Source organism: Protopterus annectens, chromosome 12.part0 (assembly GCF_019279795.1).
Source record: "Protopterus annectens isolate FY-2018-M chromosome 12.part0, PAN1.0, whole genome shotgun sequence".
NCBI lineage: Eukaryota > Metazoa > Chordata > Ceratodontiformes > Protopteridae > Protopterus > Protopterus annectens.
The window spans coordinates 1,309,439,214-1,309,461,045 of record NC_056746.1 but is presented as its reverse complement, the minus strand read 5'-3'; the positions used below and the strand labels follow the sequence as shown (position 1 = coordinate 1,309,461,045).

At 43.0% G+C, this 21,832-nt stretch overlaps 1 protein-coding gene across 1 annotated transcript in view; it reads left to right on the top strand.

Moving 5' to 3' along the window:
- Window positions 1–21,832, top strand: part of LOC122817164 (DNA (cytosine-5)-methyltransferase 3B-like) — a 1,566,941-nt gene that overhangs the window by 1,121,636 nt on the left and 423,473 nt on the right. Inside the window, exons 9-10 of the mRNA XM_044090371.1 lie at window positions 4,956–5,097; window positions 8,002–8,127. Coding sequence (XP_043946306.1) covers window positions 4,956–5,097; window positions 8,002–8,127 — 268 coding nt within the window. The remainder of the gene's footprint in view (window positions 1–4,955; window positions 5,098–8,001; window positions 8,128–21,832) is intronic.

Below are 21,832 nucleotides of genomic sequence, written 5' to 3'. Positions count from 1 at the left end.
GCCCTCTCAGCATAAAGTTTATAGGAGCAGAGATAGACTCAAGATTGATGCGTCTTTCTTCCTGCGAAAGGATCCAAACTTTACAGGGCCAAGTTCAAGCTCTGATCTCGAGATCCAAAGCCCCAGCCAGGATGGTTCTTCAAGTTTTAGGCTCAATGTCTGCCACGGTTCTTTAGTTCCTCTGGCAAGATTACACATGAGGATTCTTCAGTGGCTCTTGTCAACTCAATGGTCCTTTCAGGATCTTCCCTCAATCATCACATCATGATTACGGAAATATGCAAAGGGACCTTCGCTGGTGGCTTCAGACATCCAATTTGGATCAAGGAAAACCCTTTGTTCTCCCTCTCTAGTGGTTACCCTGACGACAGATGCCTCCCAGATAGGGTGGGGGCATTGTCTGGGCAGGCTAGTTCAGGGCTCCTGGATTCCAGGCGGAGCTCTTCTCCACATCAACGTGTTGGAGATGAGGGCTGTACTTCTATCCCTACAAGCCTTACACAAGTTTCTTCCTCAGGGCATCATCGCCATCCACACAGACAACATGTCGGTGGTTTGGTATCTGAACAAACAAGGAGGGACCAGATCATACCCCCTTTGCAGAGAGGCCATGAGAGTGTGGGAATGGGCTGTAGCTACCAACCGCTTCTTGGTAGCGACCCACATCCCGGGAAAGTCAAATATATTGGCAGACAAATTGAGCAGGACAATTCTCTCTCCTCACGAGTGGTCTCTAAACCACACAGTAGCAGCTCAGGTTTTCAGGAGAGGGGGGATGCCGTGCTGCGACCTATTTGCAACTCCACTGAACACCAAGTGCCAAAGGTTCTTCTCCTTGATCCCACATCAGGGAGTACCAGCCATGGATGCTCTAGCACAACCTTGGCCAACAGGGCTACTTTATGCCTTTCCTCCAATTCCGCTTCTTCCCAGAGTTATTCAAAAAGCTTCTCAACTGGGGTCTTCAATGATACTGATTGCCCCATACTGGCCTCGTCAGGTATGGTTTCCCTACCTGAAGAAGCATGCAGTGGACGATCCGTGGACTTTAGACCTAATTCCGGACTTGTTAATCCATCAGTCGGGACGTCGGCATCAGTCCCTTCAATCTTTGAATTTGACAGCTTGGCTCCTCCACTTCCGACTTTAGTTAGAAGGCACAAACTAGACCCGGAAGTTGTTCACATTTTATCTTCGGCCCACAAACCCACCACTAACAAATTGTACCTTAGTAAGTGGAAGAGGTTTGCTATCTGGGCTCAACTCAAGGGCTTAGACCCTATCACTGCTCCTGTCCCAGAGGTCTTGAAATTCTTAACATCCCTGTTTAATCAGGGATCTTCTGTCTCAACTATTAAAAAAGTCCAACTAGCGGCTATCTCTAAATTCCACGAATCCATGGATCCTCCTTTGATGAGCTGCAGACTATGCAAAACTTTCATTAAAGGTGCGAGCCTATTAAGACCCCCAGTTTTTCATCCTGCACCTCCGTGGGATCTTGATTTGGTGCTTCGCGCATTAACATCTCCCCCTTTCGAACCGGCTGCTACATGCGAGTTAAAATATCTGTCTTGGAAAACTGCCTTCTTAGTTGCAATTACTTCTGCAAGAAGAGTTTCAGAGCTTCAAGCCCTGTCTATTAAGCCACCGTACTTGATTTTCCACAAGGATAGAGTATCACTTAGGCCTAATCCATCCTTTGTCCCAAAGATCTGTTCTAGTTTCTGCCTACAACAATCTCTAGAGCTACCAGTTTTCTTCCCAAAATTCTCCAATGAAGCAGAATACACTCTTCATAAATTGGATGTTCACAGGCAATTACGCTTCTATTTAGACAGGACTCAGCAACTTTGTAAGTCAGACCAGTTGTTTGTGTCCTTCTCAGATAATAAACGGGCCAAACCATCACAAAAGCTACTATCTCAAAATGGATCAGAGATTGCATAACTCAGGCTTATTCTTCTTGAATAAGCAACTTACAACATCTATCAAAGCTCATTCTACCAGAGCTATGGCTACTTCTATAGCTTTTCATTCCAAGCTCGCTATATCGAAATCTGTGCTGCGGCTACTTGGTCCAATCCGCACACTTTCATTTCCCACTACAAATTGGATGTGGCATCTAAAGGGCGAGCATCATTTGGTTCCACGGTACTCAGGAGTGTTTTCCAGTGAGCCACCCAGGATTCAGGTGCTAGGACGCTGTCCCATCAGTCAGAATGTAGGCGAGATAGGATCACATAACATCTTTTAGTTATGTACTCACCATAACTTCAGATGTTTGGGATCCATCTCGCCACATTCCTAATACCCACCCTCCTTCCCCTGCCTTGGAGATCAGAAGAGATTGAACGGTTTTGAGTTCTACTGTTTTATCTTGTTTCATCTGACGATGTTATATAAGCAGGGTATGCATGTGTGCATGTATGCGGACAAACTAGATCTGGGGGACTGGTAGTGGTGCATCCTGGGATATAATAAGCTCAGCCAATAAGAGACTTCGCTCTTTGGCATAAGCGTGCAGTGAGCCGAGGGATCGGCTCCGAACCCATCAGTCAGAATGTAGGCGAGATGGATCCCAAACATCTGAAGTTATGGTGAGTACATAACTAAAAGTTTTGTTCCGTGCATGGTGTGTAACTGGATGTATAAATGAAGTCCTAGTATCTATGTAGTTACAATAGTTACATCTGTTACAAGGTTTCGTTCCATGCATGGTGTGTAACTGGATGTATAAATGAAGTCCTAGTATCTATGTAGTTACAATAGTTACGTCTGTTACAAGGTTTCGTTCCGTGCATGGTGTGTAACTGGATGTATAAATGAAGTCCTAGTGTCTATGTAGTTACAATAGTTACATCTGTTACAAGGTTTTGTTCCGTGCATGGTGTGTAACTGGATGTATAAATGAAGTCCTAGTATCTATGTAGTTACAATAGTTACATCTGTTACAAGGTTTCATTCCGTGCATGGTGTGTAACTGGATGTATAAATGAAGTCCTAGTATCTATGTAGTTACAATAGTTACATCTGTTACAAGGTTTCGTTCCGTGCATGGTTTGTAACTGGATGTATAAATGAAGTCCTAGTATCTATGTAGTTACAATAGTTACATCTGTTACAAGGTTTCGTTCCGTGCATGGTGTGTAACTGTATGTATAAATGAAGTCCTAGTATCTATGTAGTTACAATAGTTACATCTATTACAAGGTTTTGTTCCGTGCATGGTGTATAACTGGATGTATAAATGAAGTCCTAGTATCTATGTAGTTACAATAGTTACATCTGTTACAAGGTTTCGTTCCGTGCATGGTGTGTAACTGGATGTATAAATGAAGTCCTAGTATCTATGTAGTTACAATAGTTACATCTGTTACAAGGTTTTGTTCCGTGCATGATGTGTAACTGGATGTATAAATGAAGTCCTAGTGTCTATGTAGTTATAATAGTTACATCTGTTACAAGGTTTCATTCCGTGCATGGTGTGTAACCGGATGTATAAATGAAGTCCTAGTATCTATGTAGTTACAATAGTTACATCTGTTACAAGGTTTCGTTCCGTGCATGGTGTGTAACTGGATGTATAAATGAAGTCCTAGTATCTATGTAGTTACAATAGTTACATCTGTTACAAGGTTTCGTTCCATGCATGGTGTGTAACTGGATGTATAAATGAAGTCCTAGTATCTATGTAGTTACAATAGTTACATCTGTTACAAGGTTTCGTTCCGTGTACTGTATTGTCATTAGTTTCTTTTCTTATATTCTTTGAGTGACATAGAATCTGTTTCAAATTCTTTCTATTCTTAAAAAGAAACTTTGGTTGTTCTCCTTCTGTTTCTTTAATACCCTCATCTAATATTAAGATGTCCCAGTGTTTCTGTACTATGTTTTTCAAGATATTAGTGTCTAGAGAACAACTAACGGAACGAAACCTTGTAACAGATGTAACTATTGTAACTACATAGATACTAGGACTTCATTTATACATCCAGTTACACACCATGCACGGAAAGAAACCTTGTAACAGATGTAACTATTGTAACTACATAGATACTAGGACTTCATTTATACATCCAGTTACACACCATGCACGGAACGAAACCTTGTAACAGATGTAACTATTGTAACTACATATATATCACTTTTATATACTTCGTTTATATAGTCATTAGGTGTTGTATGTTTTTTTCAAGAACGAGTTAGTTTATAATTATTTTAATTTTTGTATACTTAACTATATACATTTTTATTGTTTGCTTTTAGGAATAATCAACATATATTAGATATGACAGTTAAGTATATTGGTTATATATACAGCCTCAATTACGCTGGTCAACGAAAGAAAGAAAAACATTTTTTAAATTTGTATGAGATGTAATATGGTTTTATATTTGTACAGCACTAAGGAAATGATGTCAGCACAATGATTTTATTGAAGTGATGAATTATTCATGAGAAGACCTATTTAAGAGAGATTGAGTCCCTGTACTCATTTGTAATTGTTTGGTCTAATGAAGCCTTAATGGTGAACGCGCTTACCTACTTTTGTCAATAAAAGTGTTTGAATTACACCACGGTGTATCTGGCAGCATTGTGTTCGTTTAGAGGACTTCGAAGAAATTGTTTACCAGCTGTGTTTGTTCCAGTGGATGTGCTACATTTCTTATTTTATTTCCATTTTTTACACCACAGGAACATTTACTCTGTGGGGGTGCCTTTTTGTGGTAATTAATTTATCTAACTGTATTTATTGAGTGTTGTGTTATGTATAATTCAGCCCACAGGTTATTGCTAAGATTTGCCACAGAATATATCAGCTTATTTTAGCACAGGTGACTTAACTAACATGTTACTGTGTGTAAGTAACTGGGAGTATATATTCCTGGCAGAATTGAAACTGGTGTTTATAAACAGAATGCCCAGTGTTAAATGATAATTCTTACTTTGATTAGGAAGCCAGTATCAGAGCAGGGAAGAAATTTCCTGATAATGGCCAGGTCTGTTTAGATGACAAACTAAAGCCAATGATGGACTGGGCATCTGGAGGTTTTCAACCTAAAGGGTCTGAAGGACTGAAACCCCCAAAGAATCAAGGTAAGATGTAAAAATTATATTTGAATGCCATCTTTCTTTAAGCATTTTGCACTTATTACAGTGATCTGCCTTGTATTTCATTTGCATTGTTCTTGTATTTCATTTGTATTGTTCTCATGGTGCACTGTTTGCTTAGCAATGGATTGTAGTAACATAGCACTGTACGGCCAAAAAGAAAGAAGTAGCCATCCAGTTTGTCTAACCAGCTTCTTGCCACAACTAGTACTGATAGAGACCATGGTCCCACTTGCATCTTATCAGAAGAAATGGTGACAACATCATTCTGTCTTTGTTCAGAAGTCTTGTTTTGGAAGTCTGATTAGTACTTTTTTCCCCAGATTTTTGGCCCATGTGTAATAGATTGTCGGCTGCTACTGGTGCTTCTCTCCCATCTTGAACCCCTATAGCTATTCTAAACCTTCCCATTTTATGAGAGATTGAAGCATCCCGGTGTAGCATCGCACTCACTGGCTTACTGTTTTTTTTTTTATTTATATGCCCTGGCCTTTGTGTTTTCCTTCTCCAGCGCCTGATGTGCAGTGACATAAAGCTGTTACAGCTGAGAATGTCCATTGGTGCCTGCTCTGGTGTTTTGTAAACACTGAATGCGTACCCTTGGATCACCTCTCGTCCTATCTCCCCTGGAGAGGTGAACCAACAAACTACCACTGCCTTTCATATTCCCATTCCAGGTCAGCTTCTCAGTTGCAGGGCTCACTAGTCGAACCCTGGTCACCTGGGTCATAGTCAGGACTCCCTCCCTTCCACTTGAGTCTAATCCATAGGTATGCTTGATGTGTTTATTACCTTTCCTGTGCAGTAATTATTTCTGGTATCTCCTCTTTCCTATACTCTAGCACAGTCACAGTAAACGTTCACTTATCTACTGTGAATAGGTCCAGATAAAGAACCACGGAAGTTGTAGCAGTATGGTCAGGGCAACTAAGAAAACATACCTGATATTAGACATAAAATAACACAATGTTTATTTCAGCTTGCAGAGCTTGACTCATATTTGGATGAAGGAACTGTCATAACCTCAAGAGATCTGTTGGATCATATCAACATGATTATAGGAAAGTTACTTGAAAGTATTTGCAATAAAAGTTTTTTTTTCATTGCATAAAATATCTAAAACCATTTTTCCCAAAACTTTCAGTCAAATTTTGAATGAAAAGTTTTATGTGGGGGTCAGCATCCTTCACACCTCCATGCAAGGGGTTGTATTGCCAGAATCCTGTACTGAAAATTATCAATGCTGAGGTTGCTGTGTGTTGGGTGAAAAGGCAAAACCCATAGCATGTAGTACCCAGACAGTTTTTGCCAGAGCTATAGCAAAGACAGGTTGAGAGGGGCAGCCGTCCTGGGAACTAGCAGTTAAGAGGCATGATCTGCACTTTAGTGTAAGCACCAATTAGTTCCAGTTATGTCTCTGTAGTGGGCTCTCCCTGTAGCAGTAAAAGCATTTAAGCAGCCAAGATTGTTGATCATGACCTGGACTACTTAGATGACACAGATGTTGTTTATGTGATATGAAATATTAAAAGGAACTCATTGCTAGACCTTAACAAAACTCCTTGCTAAAGCCTTGCAACTGAAACTGTAGCAACAAAGCTGCTTGCAACAGTCTATAAAATGAAATGCATTTTTCTGCAATATCCTTCAAGTAGTGTGGCTGAAAGTCCAGGATTATGCTTGTACACATGTATGTGTGTGTGTGTGTGTGTGTGTGTGTGTGTGTGTGTGTGTGTGTGTGTGTGTGTGTGTGTGTGTGTGTATTTATATATATATATATATATATATATATATATATATATATATATATATATATATGTGTGTGTGTGTGTGTGTGTATATATATATATATATATATATATATATATATATATATATATATATGTATATAAAATATAGATACACACATACATATACAGTATGATATCTCAGAATTTCAGCTTCACATGTGAAGGTCTGATCAGTGAATTTATCAAGGGAGACATAGCACACGTGGATGCTTTGTGCATATGCTGCATGGTTTGCACCGGAAATTATGTGTTAGATATAATGGAAATGTACAGGAATTTGAAAAATCAGTAGCAATGTTAGGGGTAGTACATGTTATTAAGGATCCCCCTGCCCGTCCTTACTAATGTTTGATAAATCTGCCTCTAACCCCAACCCCTCACCTTAACAGTGCCATTAGACAAGATACTCAGACACACTTCCCATAACCAGCACACACAGAACTATAAGTCTAGCCCCTTCCGTAGCCCTTACTCTAACCCTAACTGGCAAACACTTGCACATGCACGCCTACCCTGAATGCAGAGTTTTTTTTTAAAGCACAGCCCCACTCTAACTATAACCACAAGCACCTCCACCACTCAGCAAAGAGTGGTTTTGCTGTGTTTCCAAAGCAGTTCACTCTGTCCACAAAGCAGATCATTCTGTCAATAAAATAACTATTTGACAGAGTAAACTTTTAACCATTGCTTACATATGGCTGCACTGTGATGTTACAGGAGTCACTACTAGCTCTTTTCTTCCACCCTATGTGCCCATATCACATATTCCAGCTGTCATTTTATTACACTGTCCAATGTGTCAGCCTTCTAAAAAAACACGTTTGCACCATCAAGCCATAACTAGTGGGGCAACTGCCCTGCATGCAGGGTATTAGGGGGAACAGTCAGCAGATGACAGTGGGGCATAAGTTCAGAGGCAGCATTTCCTTGTCGTCTTGGTCCTTAGTTTTGGGTTGAGTGGATACCGAAATGGAGAGGTGCCCAGGTTACCAAACATATTAGCCATGTCTTTCATCATTCCTGTTGCATAATACGTTTCTCAGTATTGAACAACCCCCACTGACAATGTGTGAAGTTTCACAATGGTGTTTCTTTGCAGAGAACAGGATAATGAAGCCTCACTTTATGGAGACACACATCCCTGAATATTGTCCTCCAGCAAAACGTCAGAAAACAAGTGTGTACAAGAGTTCAAAGGAGAAAGTTGAAGAGGATCAAAACAGAGGTAAGCAAAAAAAGATAACAACTCTGAATGGTTTAAATGTGATTAAACTGCTATTTATGTATCGATACCCTGCTTTGTCAGGTTAATGCTTGGGGGCAGTACACTACAGCTAGAATTAAATTCACTCTGTCCATTATTTATTTAGCTTACCCATTGATTTTTAAACAAGTCATTTTAAAAATTCTGAAGATGAGGTTGCAAGTGGTGTCTGGGAACCATATGTTCACATATTGCTCCCTCTTCAAGAATTCCTTCCTTATACTCCTTTAGTATAACTCTGTCTTGAACTTTGTAATGTTGCACTTACTATTTATTATATTTCAACAAGCTTTTAACCTGTGTTTGTTAGTTCATTCATTTTAAATTATATAGAGTTAATTTGGAAAGGTTTCTTTTGAAACTTTGAGGGTGACAGTTGTGATCCTTGGAAAACTGAGATTGCAAGCAGAAGATTAACTTGGAGGTTTAACAATCTGAGTTAAGTTGCAGGGTGTGAGGGCACCCCACCCATGTGAAGGGTGTAGCAGGTTTTGAAATGCATTGGTCTTATTAAAATTTTGCAGTTTAAGTTTTGAAACTGTGGGGCTTCCAGCTGCCACATGTTTCTGATATGGAGCCCATATAGAAATATATTTTAGCTGGTGTACGTTGTTATAATCTCTGGTAGTATAGTGCAGGTAAGTTTCTTATTTGTTAAGAATGGTACCTTTGCATGCTTATTGGCACATTGTTACCCATATTTCAAAGCTGTGTTGTCTCCGTTGGCATCATGAGAGTCACAGAAGAATTAGTTGCTGTACTGATACATCGGTTATTTCAAATGGAAGTTGAACCATCTTAAATTGTTCTCCGGGCTAACTTAGTTTTAAATAACTCAAAAAATATCAGCTTAGATTTTCTGAATGTAATTTTATCTGTTAACACTGTATCCAGCAACAAGTAGCTCAGTACTACACTAGCCTTTGTATTTTTATCCACGGTGATGACTTAGTTGCATTATTATAAAATAGTACCTTTCAGTATTTCAGTATTTTTTTTAAAAGGAAGTCTGTTTCTTTGCGGTTGCAATGAATCGATGATGCACCCACATATGTTGTGCAATATAAAATTAAAGGTCATATGCAACGTTTTTTGCACATACTTGTAGTATTTCTCTTTCTTCTAGGGTGACAGGATAGATTCCAGCTCAATAAATCCAATTTACTGGGTATTCTTTTGTTTAATTTTGCTGTTATTTTCTGCTCGCAAGCTTTGGCTTTCCACCCATTTGCATCATCACACTTGTCACTTTGATGATCCAAAGTTGGATCTTTCCTACATTTCATACAGTAGTAGACTGGGTCACTTTCTGTTTTTTTTTTTTTTTTTTTGTAAATAAAGGTCATGTTAATGCTGCAAATGGGCTGACCATTTATTAATGGAACAGGTTTTGCATTAGCATGTATTTTCTAGGCAACTGTGAAGCTCTAATATCTAGCATTAGTGTCTGACTGTAATCCTCAGTGATTTACTAGAAAAATCAAAAGTTTTATGAGGGATGGACATAGTAAAAATATTAAGCAAAATTAGGGGTGTTCTGCAAATACCATAGATTGATGAAAGGTAAGATTCAGTGATGTCAGGCAAACATCAGAGGCAATTAAGAGTTACGGACTTTGTGCTGCATATGACATGCTTATGTGTCAGTGAAACAGAAGCAGCCTTCATATTTGTTTTCACTCAGAATGCATCAGGCTTGAAGACTGGGTTAACGGACAACATGTAACTGAAAATAAGACACATACTACAAGTAAAACTGTCCCAGTCTGAAAGTGTTCTCTCTCTATATATGCCTTTCTTCCTCTTGCTGACTAGGTAAAAGACTCTGCTAACCCCAGTATGAGGGCAGCACATCAGTGAGGACAGAGTATGTTATGGTTACAGAGGGCATTTTTTGAAGTAATCTTCCTTAAAAAGAAAAGTGAGGACACAAACTTGAAAGACAGAAAGACAACCAAGATAAGCAACTACTGTGGAAATGCATTTAAAAATAGTCTGTTTTGATTTTGTCAGTTTACACATGGTCTTTAAGGCTATCTGTGCTAAAGTGCACATTACAGTTCCCACTTACACTAATTGCTGTTCTTTTCTTATCTCTGTCTTCCTCCCAGATGTGGAAAACAGAGTGCATGCTTTCAGTGAACTTTAACTTTTAGCCCTAAGAAAAAAGTGCACTGATTACCTTTAAATAAATTAACAAAGTTATGCATTGTTATGTTAAATGCATTAAAATACAAAGGTTGTTGGGAGGGGGCAATTATTTGCAAAGCATATTTACTTTCCATAGCTTCAAGCTGCATTTATTTTTCACTGAAGGTTCCCAGATAAGCCTGAAATGCTTTCCAATGTACCTTTAAATATTAATTACATTGCACTTTATACACTTTACTCAGCAGACAGTGTTCAGTCCTCTGGTGATTAATTGTTTGCACCTGCAAATTTCTCACCTCTAAGCTAAAGCAGTTGGTAATGAAAAAGCAGCTGTTGACTTTAGAGATGCATGAAATAATCTTTGTAAATTTCACTCAGAACACACTTTACAGTGTTTTCATGATTAATTACTTGTACCTGTGGATTTCTTGTCTCCCACCAAAATCCTTTGCTAATTGAAATAATAGCTAATGACTTTGCAAATACAACGAACAACCATTTCCATTACTTTCATCATTTTAGCTTATTTTTGAAACCTGTTTGCTTAAAATGTGTCTACTGTGTAAACCAACCACATTAGTCTAGATGTCCACATCTGTACAAACAGGAGGAATTATTCTTAGTTCTACAAATAATGTGATCAGTACACGTTTATATCCCCCACCCTAGCAGCCCTATATAACAACATTGTATTAACTTTAACTTAATTCTGTTCAGCTTTTCTTAATTTGTTACAGTGTAAAGCCTACATACCATACAACTAAGAAAAAGTGCTTTGTTTGCTTTAATATCTTTAACAAGTACAACAGTCATTGACAACACACCCCTACCTCACATTTAAAATATCCTTGACTGCACAGCATGCAATACGTTTGTTTTATAATATAACATGCAGTTTACATCATGATTTTTTACTGTTACAGTGACCAACATACATCGTAAATTTTATACAAAAATTAATAAGATTTAAAAATGCTTTACTTACAGTTACTTTTTCAGTTCTTTCGTTGTCCTTTTAAACATTAGTGAAGTAAAATATGGTATATGCTTTATAGTCCAGTTTAACAAGGTCATCAAAATTCCAGTCGTTCTTAAGCCACTTCTTCTCTCAAAACCATGTTTCATATGTATTCCTATATCTAATAGGATTGATGCTTTATAGTCTCCCATTTATTCATTAATTTCAAAATGTTGCTAGGCTTCTTTTTGTTACTCTTCATATCCCAACACCAGTCTCTGATTTAAGTTCAAGGTACTCCTGTTTCTTCTACTCAGATCCTGTGTTTTTTTCTGTCACTCAAGCATTTTCCTTTAGAGCAATGGAAAATCTTTCACTGGCAATGTTTCTATATGTGTTTCTTATTGTCAGTAGAATGAGAAGCAAAGTCTTTTTCTGTTCACTGGCACACTCTTTGTTGGCTAAACATTTTAATGTTATATTTTCCTATCTCACTTTCATTCTTGATGGTTGGGTTCGGAACCGAGCATCGGTTCCAACTCGCCCGCATACTAAAGTTCAAGAGCTTTCACTGGCTTGAGGCTACATTTTATCCCAAGATGCCTAGCAGCTGTTACCCAGATCTTGTTTGCCGCTTGCAGCTTCGGGATTGCTTTTTCGCTGGCTCAGGCTAAGTACATTTTTTCTTTAACCTTTTGTGTGTTTTTTTTTGGTAGTTAAAGTGGTAGGATTAAATGTTAAGTTGTCAATCTCGCCTTCATTCTTGCTTGATGGGTTCGGAGCCGATCCTCGGCTCCGACTCAGCACTTTGCTAAGCTCGAGAGTCACTTTCACCAGCTCGAGGCAGCCCCATATCCCATGATGCAAGGCGGTAAGTACCCAGATCTCGTTTGCCGCTTCGCTGATGAGGTCCTCTTTTTGCCAGCTCCTGGTAAGTGTTAGAGTTTAACTACTTTTTGCCCCTAAAATTTAATTTTCTTCACTTTTCTTCAGAATACCTTCTAATTTCTTTATTTTTAAGCCCTTTTCCTGACTAAAATTATATTTCCTTCCCCTTCTTTTAGTCAGGCCTTCATTCCCTCCCATCCCCCCCCGTCAGGGTGTGTGTGTGTGAGAGGTTAAGTTATATTTTGGGATAACTTAGTTGTCTGTTTGGGACTGTGTGGTTGTGTACTTTTTGTGTGCAACTATGTCCAAAGAAAGGGTCTCAGGCTTTAAGAAGTGTGACTCGTGCTGTCAGAAGATGTCTCTGACAGACGGTCACACTTCTTGTTTATATTGCCTGGGACCTCTCCACCTGCAGGACTCCTGTGCAATTTGTCATTCCTTTAGCCAGAGAGTCCTGCAGGAGAGGAGAAATAAGTTGATTTTAAGGGGTCTTCTTAAACCGGAGGGCTCTCCGGCTAAGTCGGCTCCGAGCAAGACTTCTAAGTCTTCTAAGGCCCAGGCTTCTGTATCTAAGCTGGGCCTCGGCTCCGTCTCCTTCGGAGTTGAGATCGGCTCTGGCTGGAGCCGATCCTGTCTTGCAAAAATCTTCGGCACCGATGGCTATCGGTGCCGATACTGTTATGGTCACATCGGTGTCAGCTCCGACTGGCTCCGACCACCATGTGGCTCAGGCTTCAGTGTCGGCGCCTTCCAGCTCCGACACCATTACTGTTACGTCTGTATCGGCTCCGGCTGGAGCCGATGCATCGAGACTTTCATTCGGAGCCGAAAAGTCCTCGGCTCCGTCTGGATCTATGGTTTCCTCGGCTCCGATGGTTCCGTCGAGGAAGAGGTCCAGGTCCCCTTCCTTGGAACCGATACTCTCGGCTCCGGCCTCACCTCTCCTTTCGGAGAGGAGCCATCGGAGCCGATCATCTAGGTCATCCAGGCTTTCAGACCATGATTTAGAGAGGGTGGTAAGTAGATTATTGAAATCACAGGCACTGGCCCAGATGCTGCATAGTCCGTCTCAACAGACGACTATTAGTCCACACCCTCTTCAAGTTCCTCCTTCAACTCTACCTCAGAGTTTGGAGCTGGAGTCTTCGGGGATAGTTACTGCTATGGCTGAGGGGCGGATACCCCCCCCCCTTCTGCACCCTCAGCATCTACTCTTATCTCCTCCTCGAGACCTTCCTTGGAGGGATTCGGTGGTTGGGCTTCCCTGGTCTCCTCCGAGGGGGTGAGTGTCATCGGACCCTTGTCCGACCCCGCTCTTCCCCTTGGAGCCTCGGCCTTGGTTAGCTCGGCTCCGACATCTGCCTCGGAGCCTTCCCTTTTGGTGGGCCCTGGAGTCCCGGTTTCTTCGGAACGGGTTCTCTCGGACCTCCCTGGGAGGGGGGCCTTCGAGGTGATGAAGAGTGTGCTGGCCACTGGGCTCAGCCAGCAGTCCATTCCCTTAGCTCCTCCCTCTACTGTGCCTGTCGATATCTCTTCCATCTCTCTTGCTCCCGGACCCAGAGATCCACTGCCTCAGGTTTCCCCACTGGGAATAACCCCCTCTTCCGAGGATTCTCCTGATCAGTCAGGAGATCCTCCGTGCAAGAGGACTTGTAAGAGGAAACACCTAGACTCCCCTGAGTCTATCACTTCAGATACCGACTTAGATGAGTCGGAGGGATCCCCAAGATCCCCCTCTGAGGATGTCTCCTTTTCAGACATCCTAGAACTCCTAAAACAGAGGGGAAACTGGCCCTCCACAAATCCCTCTGAGGATGAGTCGGTATACCTAGAGGTGTTTGGATCTCGGCCCTCCACCTCCTGGGTGTCTCCGCCTTCGACCCCTTATGGAAGTTATTGCTCGAAAGGCTTGGGCTGCTCCTGACTCTGTAGAGCCAGTTCCCAGGAGGCCGTCTAAATTTATTACTGCCCCTTCGGAAAAGCAATTCCTTATGAAAGGTGTCCCTGTTGATGCCATGGTGGTGGCTGCTGCCACTAAGAAGGAACTTGCAGATCCTTCCGTACCAGTCCATCCTCCTAACAAGGATTCTAGGACCATGGATAGGTATGGTAAGTGGATATTTTATTCAGCGACCTTTGCTATGCGCTCGCTGAACTACTTATGTCACTTCACCAGACTCCAAAGGGACATCCTTAAGGAACTAGGTGAAGTAGTACAGGATCCTACGGCTGCAGGGTTCAAGAGAAAATTGCTTCTCAGCTAGGAATCCTTAATTCTATAGCTAACTCCTCCATGCGACTGATATCATATGCAGCAGATGGAGCGAGTAGAGCTGCAGGTACAGGAGTGGCTCTTAGACGTCAATCCTGGATGCGGCTCTGTAATTTTGCAGATCCCTTTAAGGCGTCCTTCACAAACTCTCCCTTTGATGGGTCAGCTTTGTTTGGCCCTCAAGTGAAGGATACATTGACCAGGTGTGAACAGGACGGCAAGACTCTTTCTGCCGTAGGGTCCGTTTTCCACCCCTTCTAGACCTTACCCCAAAGGACAGAAGGGAGGAAAGATGTGGTTCCATAAATCCCAAGGAATCACGCCCGGATACACGTGGTCAGTTTACCCCTAGAGGCAGAGGGGTAATAACAACAGACGCCGCTCTAGAGGCAGAGGGGTCCACAAAACCAGGGAAGCAGAGAGCCTCTCTGACAAGCCCTTCCAGCATCCCTGAGATGTTGCCCGACTGTCCATCCTTGGAGGCAGTCGGGGGGAGACTATCGCTGCACCCAGAAGCCTGGCGTTCCCTCACTCAAGACAGATGGGTACAGTCGATTATATCCGAGGGTTATAAAATTCCTTTCGAGGAAAGTCCTTCTCTCACACAAATTCCCTTCCAGATGTACCACCCGGTCTAAGGGAAATTGCAGAGTTAGAAGTATTAAAGCTTTTACAAAAAAGAGCCATTCAGCCAGTTACAAAAGACCATTCAGAGCCAGGAATCTACTCAAGATTCTTTTGGTCCCCAAAAGACGGGAGACTGGAGACCAATATTGGATCTCAGCAGACTCAACAAGTCTGTGAGGAAGACAAGATTTCGAATGGTCACACTGCAGTCAATTTTGCCCTTCCTAGAGAAGGACAACTGGATGTGCTCAATAGATCTTCAGGACGTACTATCATATAAAAATTCACAGACGCTCCAGAAGGTTTCTCCGCTTTCGGCTGGGGTCCAGTCATTTCCAATTCAGAGCCCTGCCCTTTGGTCTCACCACAGCCCCCAGAGTGTTCACCAAATGTATGGCAGTGGTCACGGCTCACCTGAGACGTCAAGGATTCCAGGTGTTTCCGTATCTCGACGACTGGCTCCTTTCAGCCACCACCAGGCATCAACTTCTTCAAGCCAGGGATTACACACTAAATCTCTGCACTCAGTTGGGAATTTCGATCAACTACGAAAAATCCTCCTTATTGCCCTGCCAGTTTATTACTTTCATAGGCGCAAACTTAAACACTGTTTGGATGTCAGCAACCCTCACAGACCAAAGAATCTTAGATATACAAAGTCACGTGAGGATCATCCTTGCCAGCAAAAAAGTGCAAGCCAGAATGGTTCTGAAGGTCCTGGGCCTCATGGCTGTGGCCGTTACCCTTCTTCCCCTGGCCCGCTTCTACATGCGTCTGCTTCAGTGGATGTTGTTCACTCAGTGGTCGTACCAACAACTTCCAATGTGTCACCAAATCCTGGTGACACAAATTTGCAAGAATCATCTTTCGTGGTGGATTACTTCTCCCCAGATTCACCAAGGCAGACCCTTTGTACCCCTGGCCCCGGTAGCCACTGTCACTATGGACGCCTCCCTGATCGGGTGGGGGGGTCATTATCAGGGCAGGATGGTTCATGGGACGTGGCAACCGTTCGAATACCACCTGCACATAAATGTCCTAGAGATGAGAGCAGTGCTTTTAATGTTGCAAGCCCTCAACGACTTTCTTCCCTTGGGAACAATTGCAGTTCACACAGACAACATGTCTGTAGTATGGTATATCAACAAACAGGGCGGAACCAAGTCCTACCCCTTGTGTCGAGAAGCTCTCAGACTTTGGCAATGGGCAATCTCCTCTCATCGGTTTCTGGTAGCAACGCATATCCCTGGGAAAACCAACATTCTAGCGGACAGATTGAGCAGAGCTATTCTCATGCCTCACGAGTGGTCTCTCAAACAATCTATAGTGGAGGAGATTTTTCTAGAATGGGGCCGCCCATGTTGCGATCTTTTTGCTACTCCCCAAAACAGCAAATGCCCAGACTTCTTTCTCCTCCCACTGCCAGGCCATCCCCCCAGAGACGCTCTAACCCAGGATTGGCCCCAGGGACTTCTGTATGCCTTTCCTCCCTTTCCACTGATTCCACAAGTTCTCCAGAAAGCCACCATTTTGAGAGCCAAAATGATTCTCATTGCTCCCTATTGGCCTCGACAAATTTGGTTTCCGTTCCTCCATCGTCACCTTTTGGTGCAGCCGTGGCATCTGGACCCAGTACCAGACCTTCTGATTCACCAATCGGGTCAGCTGCACCGGTCTATCCCTTCTCTCAACCTCACAGCATGGTTGCTCCACTTCCTTCCTTAGCCAGGCTTCCTATGATCTCTAATCCTGTTAGGGATATCATAGTGGCTTCCCTAAAATCCTCTACTAGAAGGATTTATACCAGCAAATGGAAACGTTTTTCTTGTTGGGCAAAAGCTAAAAATATTGATCCTTTTACTGCTTCAGTTCAAGCAGTTTTGGATTTCTTAGCGGAAATTTTTCACGCGGGCTCTTCTTCTTCCACAGTCAAAGTTCAGTTGGCTGCTATCTCGAACTTTCATGTCGGGTTCGCAGATCACAATATTATGTCCCACAGGCTTTCTAGAGCCTTCTCAAAAGGAATCTTTCTCCTGAAACCTCCAGTCAGGAGTCCTCCTCCTCAATGGGACCTAAATTTAGTGCTGACATCCTTGATTCTTCCTCCCTTCGAGCCAGCTGTTTCATGTTCCCTGAAATTTCTTTCATGGAAAACACTCTTCCTGGTTGCTATTACCTCAGCTAGGAGAGTGTCTGAACTTCATGCTGTCTCTGTTCGTCCCCCTTATTTGGTCTTCCACAAAGACAGGGTATCCTTGAGAACTAATCTGACCTTTTTGCCTAAGGTCGCCTCAAAGAGTAATTTGAATCGGTCTATTGACCTTCCTGTATTTTTCCCAAATTACTCAAACAGATCGGAACAAAAATTACATTATCTTGATGTTCATCGCCAACTCAGATATTATTTGGACAGAACAAAACAATTCAGGAAATCCGATCAGCTTTTTATTTGTTATGCTGATAACAAAAAGGGCCTTCCTGTATCAAAAGTGACCTTATCTAGATGGCTTTCTTCTGTCATCTCTGAAATCTATCAACTCAGGGGAAAACAGCTGTGCTCGAAACCTAAAGCGCATTCAACTAGAAGCTTAGCCACTTCCACAGCCTTTCAGGCTAGACTTCCGTTAGACACTATTTGTGCAGCAGCCACTTGGGCCACTCCTCATACCTTTGTTTCTCACTACAAATTGGATTTGGCCTCCAGGGATAGAGCCAGTTTTGGCTCTACAGTTCTCAAGAGTCTGTTCCATTGAGCCACCCAGGATAGAGGTGCTAGGACGGTCCCATCAAGCAAGAATGAAGCGAGATTGACAACTTAACATTGAGAAGTTATGTACCTACCATAACGTTCCATGTTAGTTGTCTTCTCTCCTTCTTTCTTGACCCTCCCTCCTTCCCCCTGGCCTGGACAGACCTTTGTTTCTCCCTATATGGAAGAATACTTCTTAAGACCATATTGTTCTGGTCTTCCTAACCATCCTTCAGGTTTTTTTCTGCCTTTCTTTCTTCCTTTTGGGAAGTTTTTTATGCTAGTTGTTATTGCCTATAGACAACAAACGAGATCTGGGTACTTACCGCCTTGCATCATGGGATATGGGGCTGCCTCGAGCTGGTAAAAGTGACTCTCGAGCTTAGCAAAGTGCCGAGTCGGAGCTGAGGATCGGCTCCGAACCCATCAAGCAAGAAAGAAGGCGAGAGAAGACAACTAACATGGAACGTTATGGTAGGTGCATAACTTCTCATTTCTTTAGATAGTTGTATCTTTGAGTGCTTCCTTGCCATAGTTAAAGGCTTTTTTGCTGTTTGTTGCTGATTTTGTGTGGGCCATCGTTTTCTTAGGCCTTCTATCTATCGGCTGCTCCTTTCAGTGAATCCATTTAAGTTAGAGGATTCCTTTTCCCCGTTTTCCCTAGCTTAGCCCGTTTTAGTTAGAGGGTTCCCCTTTCCCTGTTCTGAAATTCAGGTTTCACCGTTTAAATTAGAGGTGTCTCCTCAGGTTAAAGGAGTACGTTGATTAAATTAGAGACTCTCTGCTAACCCTTTTTCTTCTAATTTCCTTCTCCAAAAAAAAAAAAAAACCCTTGGTTTTCTTTCTAGTATAGTTGTTTTTTTGTAGTCTTGCTGATCCGTTTTTGTGTGTTCTTGGGCTTGTACTGACAAATTTCCTATTTTGTGACTTCATTACTGGCTGTGACAGGATGTCTAAAGAGACCAAACAGTCCGGTTTTAGGAACTGTGATTCTTGCACAGAAAAAATGTCGCTCACAGATGTGTGTATTGCTTGGGTGCCGTCCACCTGCAGGATTCCTGTTCTGTTTGCCATGGTTTTAGTTCAAGAGTGCTGCAGAAATGGAGGAACAAGCTGATAGGCAGGGGTTTGTTAAAAGGGCCTTTTGAATCAGCTGTTGAAGGGACTCAAGCCTCCAAACCTTCAGAAAAGTCATCCAAAACTTCTTCAGCACCAGCTCCCGAGCAGTTGAAACAACATGAGAAAGCGGGTTCTTCGGATTCAAAGTCTGTTGGTTCCGAAAAGGCAAAGTCTCCATCGGTTCCACCTGGAGTTTCGGAACTGACTCGGAGCCAAAAAAGGAGCTGGTCACCTTCCTTGGATCCGGTTCATTCGGTGCCACAGTCTCCTTTATTGCATTTGGTGATGGGTAGCCACAAGTCATCCACCTATTCCTCTCGGTCATCCAGGAGCCTTTTGGATGATGATGTAGAGCGGGTGGCTAGAAGGTTGCTTCATACACCAACCCTAGCAAAACTTCTCACAAGCCCAGCCCAGATGGTCATGGAGCTGACTTCAGTAGCTGGTTTACCTTCTGTTCCTCTTCCAACTCAGACGAGTTAGGAGCCAGAGTGCCTGGATGTCCTTTTGGTGGAACCATCAGACCCGAAATCCATCCGTGGAGTTTCGGTGCTGACCTCCGCTCCAATCTCATTGATGTTGTTGTCCATCGAGGGATCTGGGGGCCAAGACTCCCTCATCGGTTGGGGGGAAGAGTCGAATCAGACCCTTGTCGGACCCGACTCTCCCATTCGGAGCTTCGGGGCAGGTGAGTTCAGTGCCCACATCAGCCTCAGAGCCATCCTCCTTGGTGCGGGAAAGGTCTCCTTGTTCCTCTGAGCTTGAGGATCCCTCAACTCAGGATTGTGGTGCCTTCGAGGTGATGAGGAGTGTGCTTTCTTCAGAGATTGCTTTACCCTCAGCTCCAGCTACCCTTCCCCCAAAAGGGCCAGTGTCAACCTCTGCATCATCCCTCCAGCCGCAGTGTAGAGAACCAATGCCCCAAGACACCCGAATGGGTGAGACCCTTTCTTCTGAAACTTCCCTGGAGCATCCCTCCAAGGAGATGTCTCGGAAGAGTACTTGTAAGAGGAAACACATAGACTCCCCTGAGTTTGTCACATCGGATACTGAATTAGAGAATTCAGAAGGGTCCCCACAGTGACCCTCTGAGGATGTCTCCTTTTCAGACATCTTAGAGATCCTGAAACAGAGAGATGGCTGGAAGACCGTATCCCCTTTTGAAGATGAGTCGGTATACTTGGAGGCATTTGGATCTCAACCCTCCACCTCTAGGGTGTCTCTACCTTTTGACCAGCTTCTGGGTGTAGTCAGTTGAAAGGCGTGGGGCTCTCCAGAGTTGGTGGAACCAGTTTCGAGGAGGCCCAACAAATATATTACAGCCCCGGAGGACAAACAGTTTCTAACTAAAGGTGTCCCAGTAGATGCTATGGTGGTGCTGGCCACCAAGAAGGAATTAGCCGAAACTTCTTCATCTGTCCATCTGTCGAATAAGGAGTCTTGAACAGATACGGGAAGCGTATGTTCTCTTCAGTGGTCTTTACCCTTAAGTCGCTGAATTATTTATCCCACTTTACTCAACTTCAGAGGGATCTCTTCAAGGAGCTAGGAGATACCCTCCAAGGTGCTACAGCTGGGGGGGTACCTGACAAGGTAAAGTCTCAGCTTGCAACCTTAAACTCTATAACAAACTCCTCGATGTGCCTCATTTCTTATCCGGCCGATGGAGTGAGCAGGGCAGGAGGCACAGGAAGAGCTCTGAGGAGACATTCCTGAATGCGTATTTGTGAGTTTGCTGAACCCTTCATATCTTCCTTTATTATGCCCCTTTAGATGGCTCATCTTTGTTCGGGCCAAAAGTGAAAGAGACTCTTACCAGGAGCAAACAAGATGGCAAAACTCTATCTGCCGTGGGAGTACGTTTCTCTGTCCCTACCAGACCTTATCCCAAAGGTCAGAAGGGTGGAAATGTGGTTCCAGAAATCCAAAGGAGCTTCACCAGATGCTTGTGGTGAATTTTCCCCCAGAGGCAGAGGGGGAAATAATGGAAGATGCTGCCCTCGCGGCAAAGGGGATCCACAGAATCAGGGAGACAGAGTTACATTCTCTGTAAGGCCCTTTCAGCGCTCCTGAAAGGAGGCTCGGCTGTCCACCTCTGGAGGCAGTTGGTGGGAGATCATCGCTGTACCCAGAAGCCTGGCTGGACATCACTCAAGACAAATGGGTATGGTCTGTCATTTCAAGGGGATACAACATTCCTTTTTCCTCTTCCACCTCCTCCACCAAGATCTATCCCAGACAAACCACCCAGTCAAAGGGATCAAGCAACCCTAAAAATTCAAAGGTTGCAAGAGTCATCCAAGAAGTCCCCGCAGACCAAATTGGATCCTGAATTTACTCGAGATTCTTTTTAGTTCCAAAAAAGACAGGGGACTAGAGACCAGTTTTGGATCTCTGCAGATTGACCAAGTCGGTAAAGAAAACAAAGTTATGAATGGTGACACTGCAGTATATACTCCCTTTTCTGGGACAAGGCAATAGGATGTGTTCCATAGATCTTCAGAATGCGTACTACCATATAAAGATGGACAGGTGATACAGTAGATATCTACACTTCCGGCTGGGAGCCAGTCATTACCAATTCAGAGCTCTGCCCTTTGGTCTCACTACAGCCCCTAGAATCTTTAGCAAATACATGGCAGTAGTTACAGCTCACCTGAGGCATCTAGGATTCCTGATGTTTCCATACTTAGGCGACTGGCTCCTGACCGCTGCCGCCAAGCATCTACTAACCAGGACAAGAGACACCACCATTCATCTCTGCTCAGAGCTAGGCATTACCATAAATTTAGAAAAATCTGCCCTGTTGCCATCACAACATATTAACTTTATAGGGGCAGACTTAAACACAAAAGACATGGTTGCAAAATTGCCTCATGAAAGAATTCAGACATTACGCCAT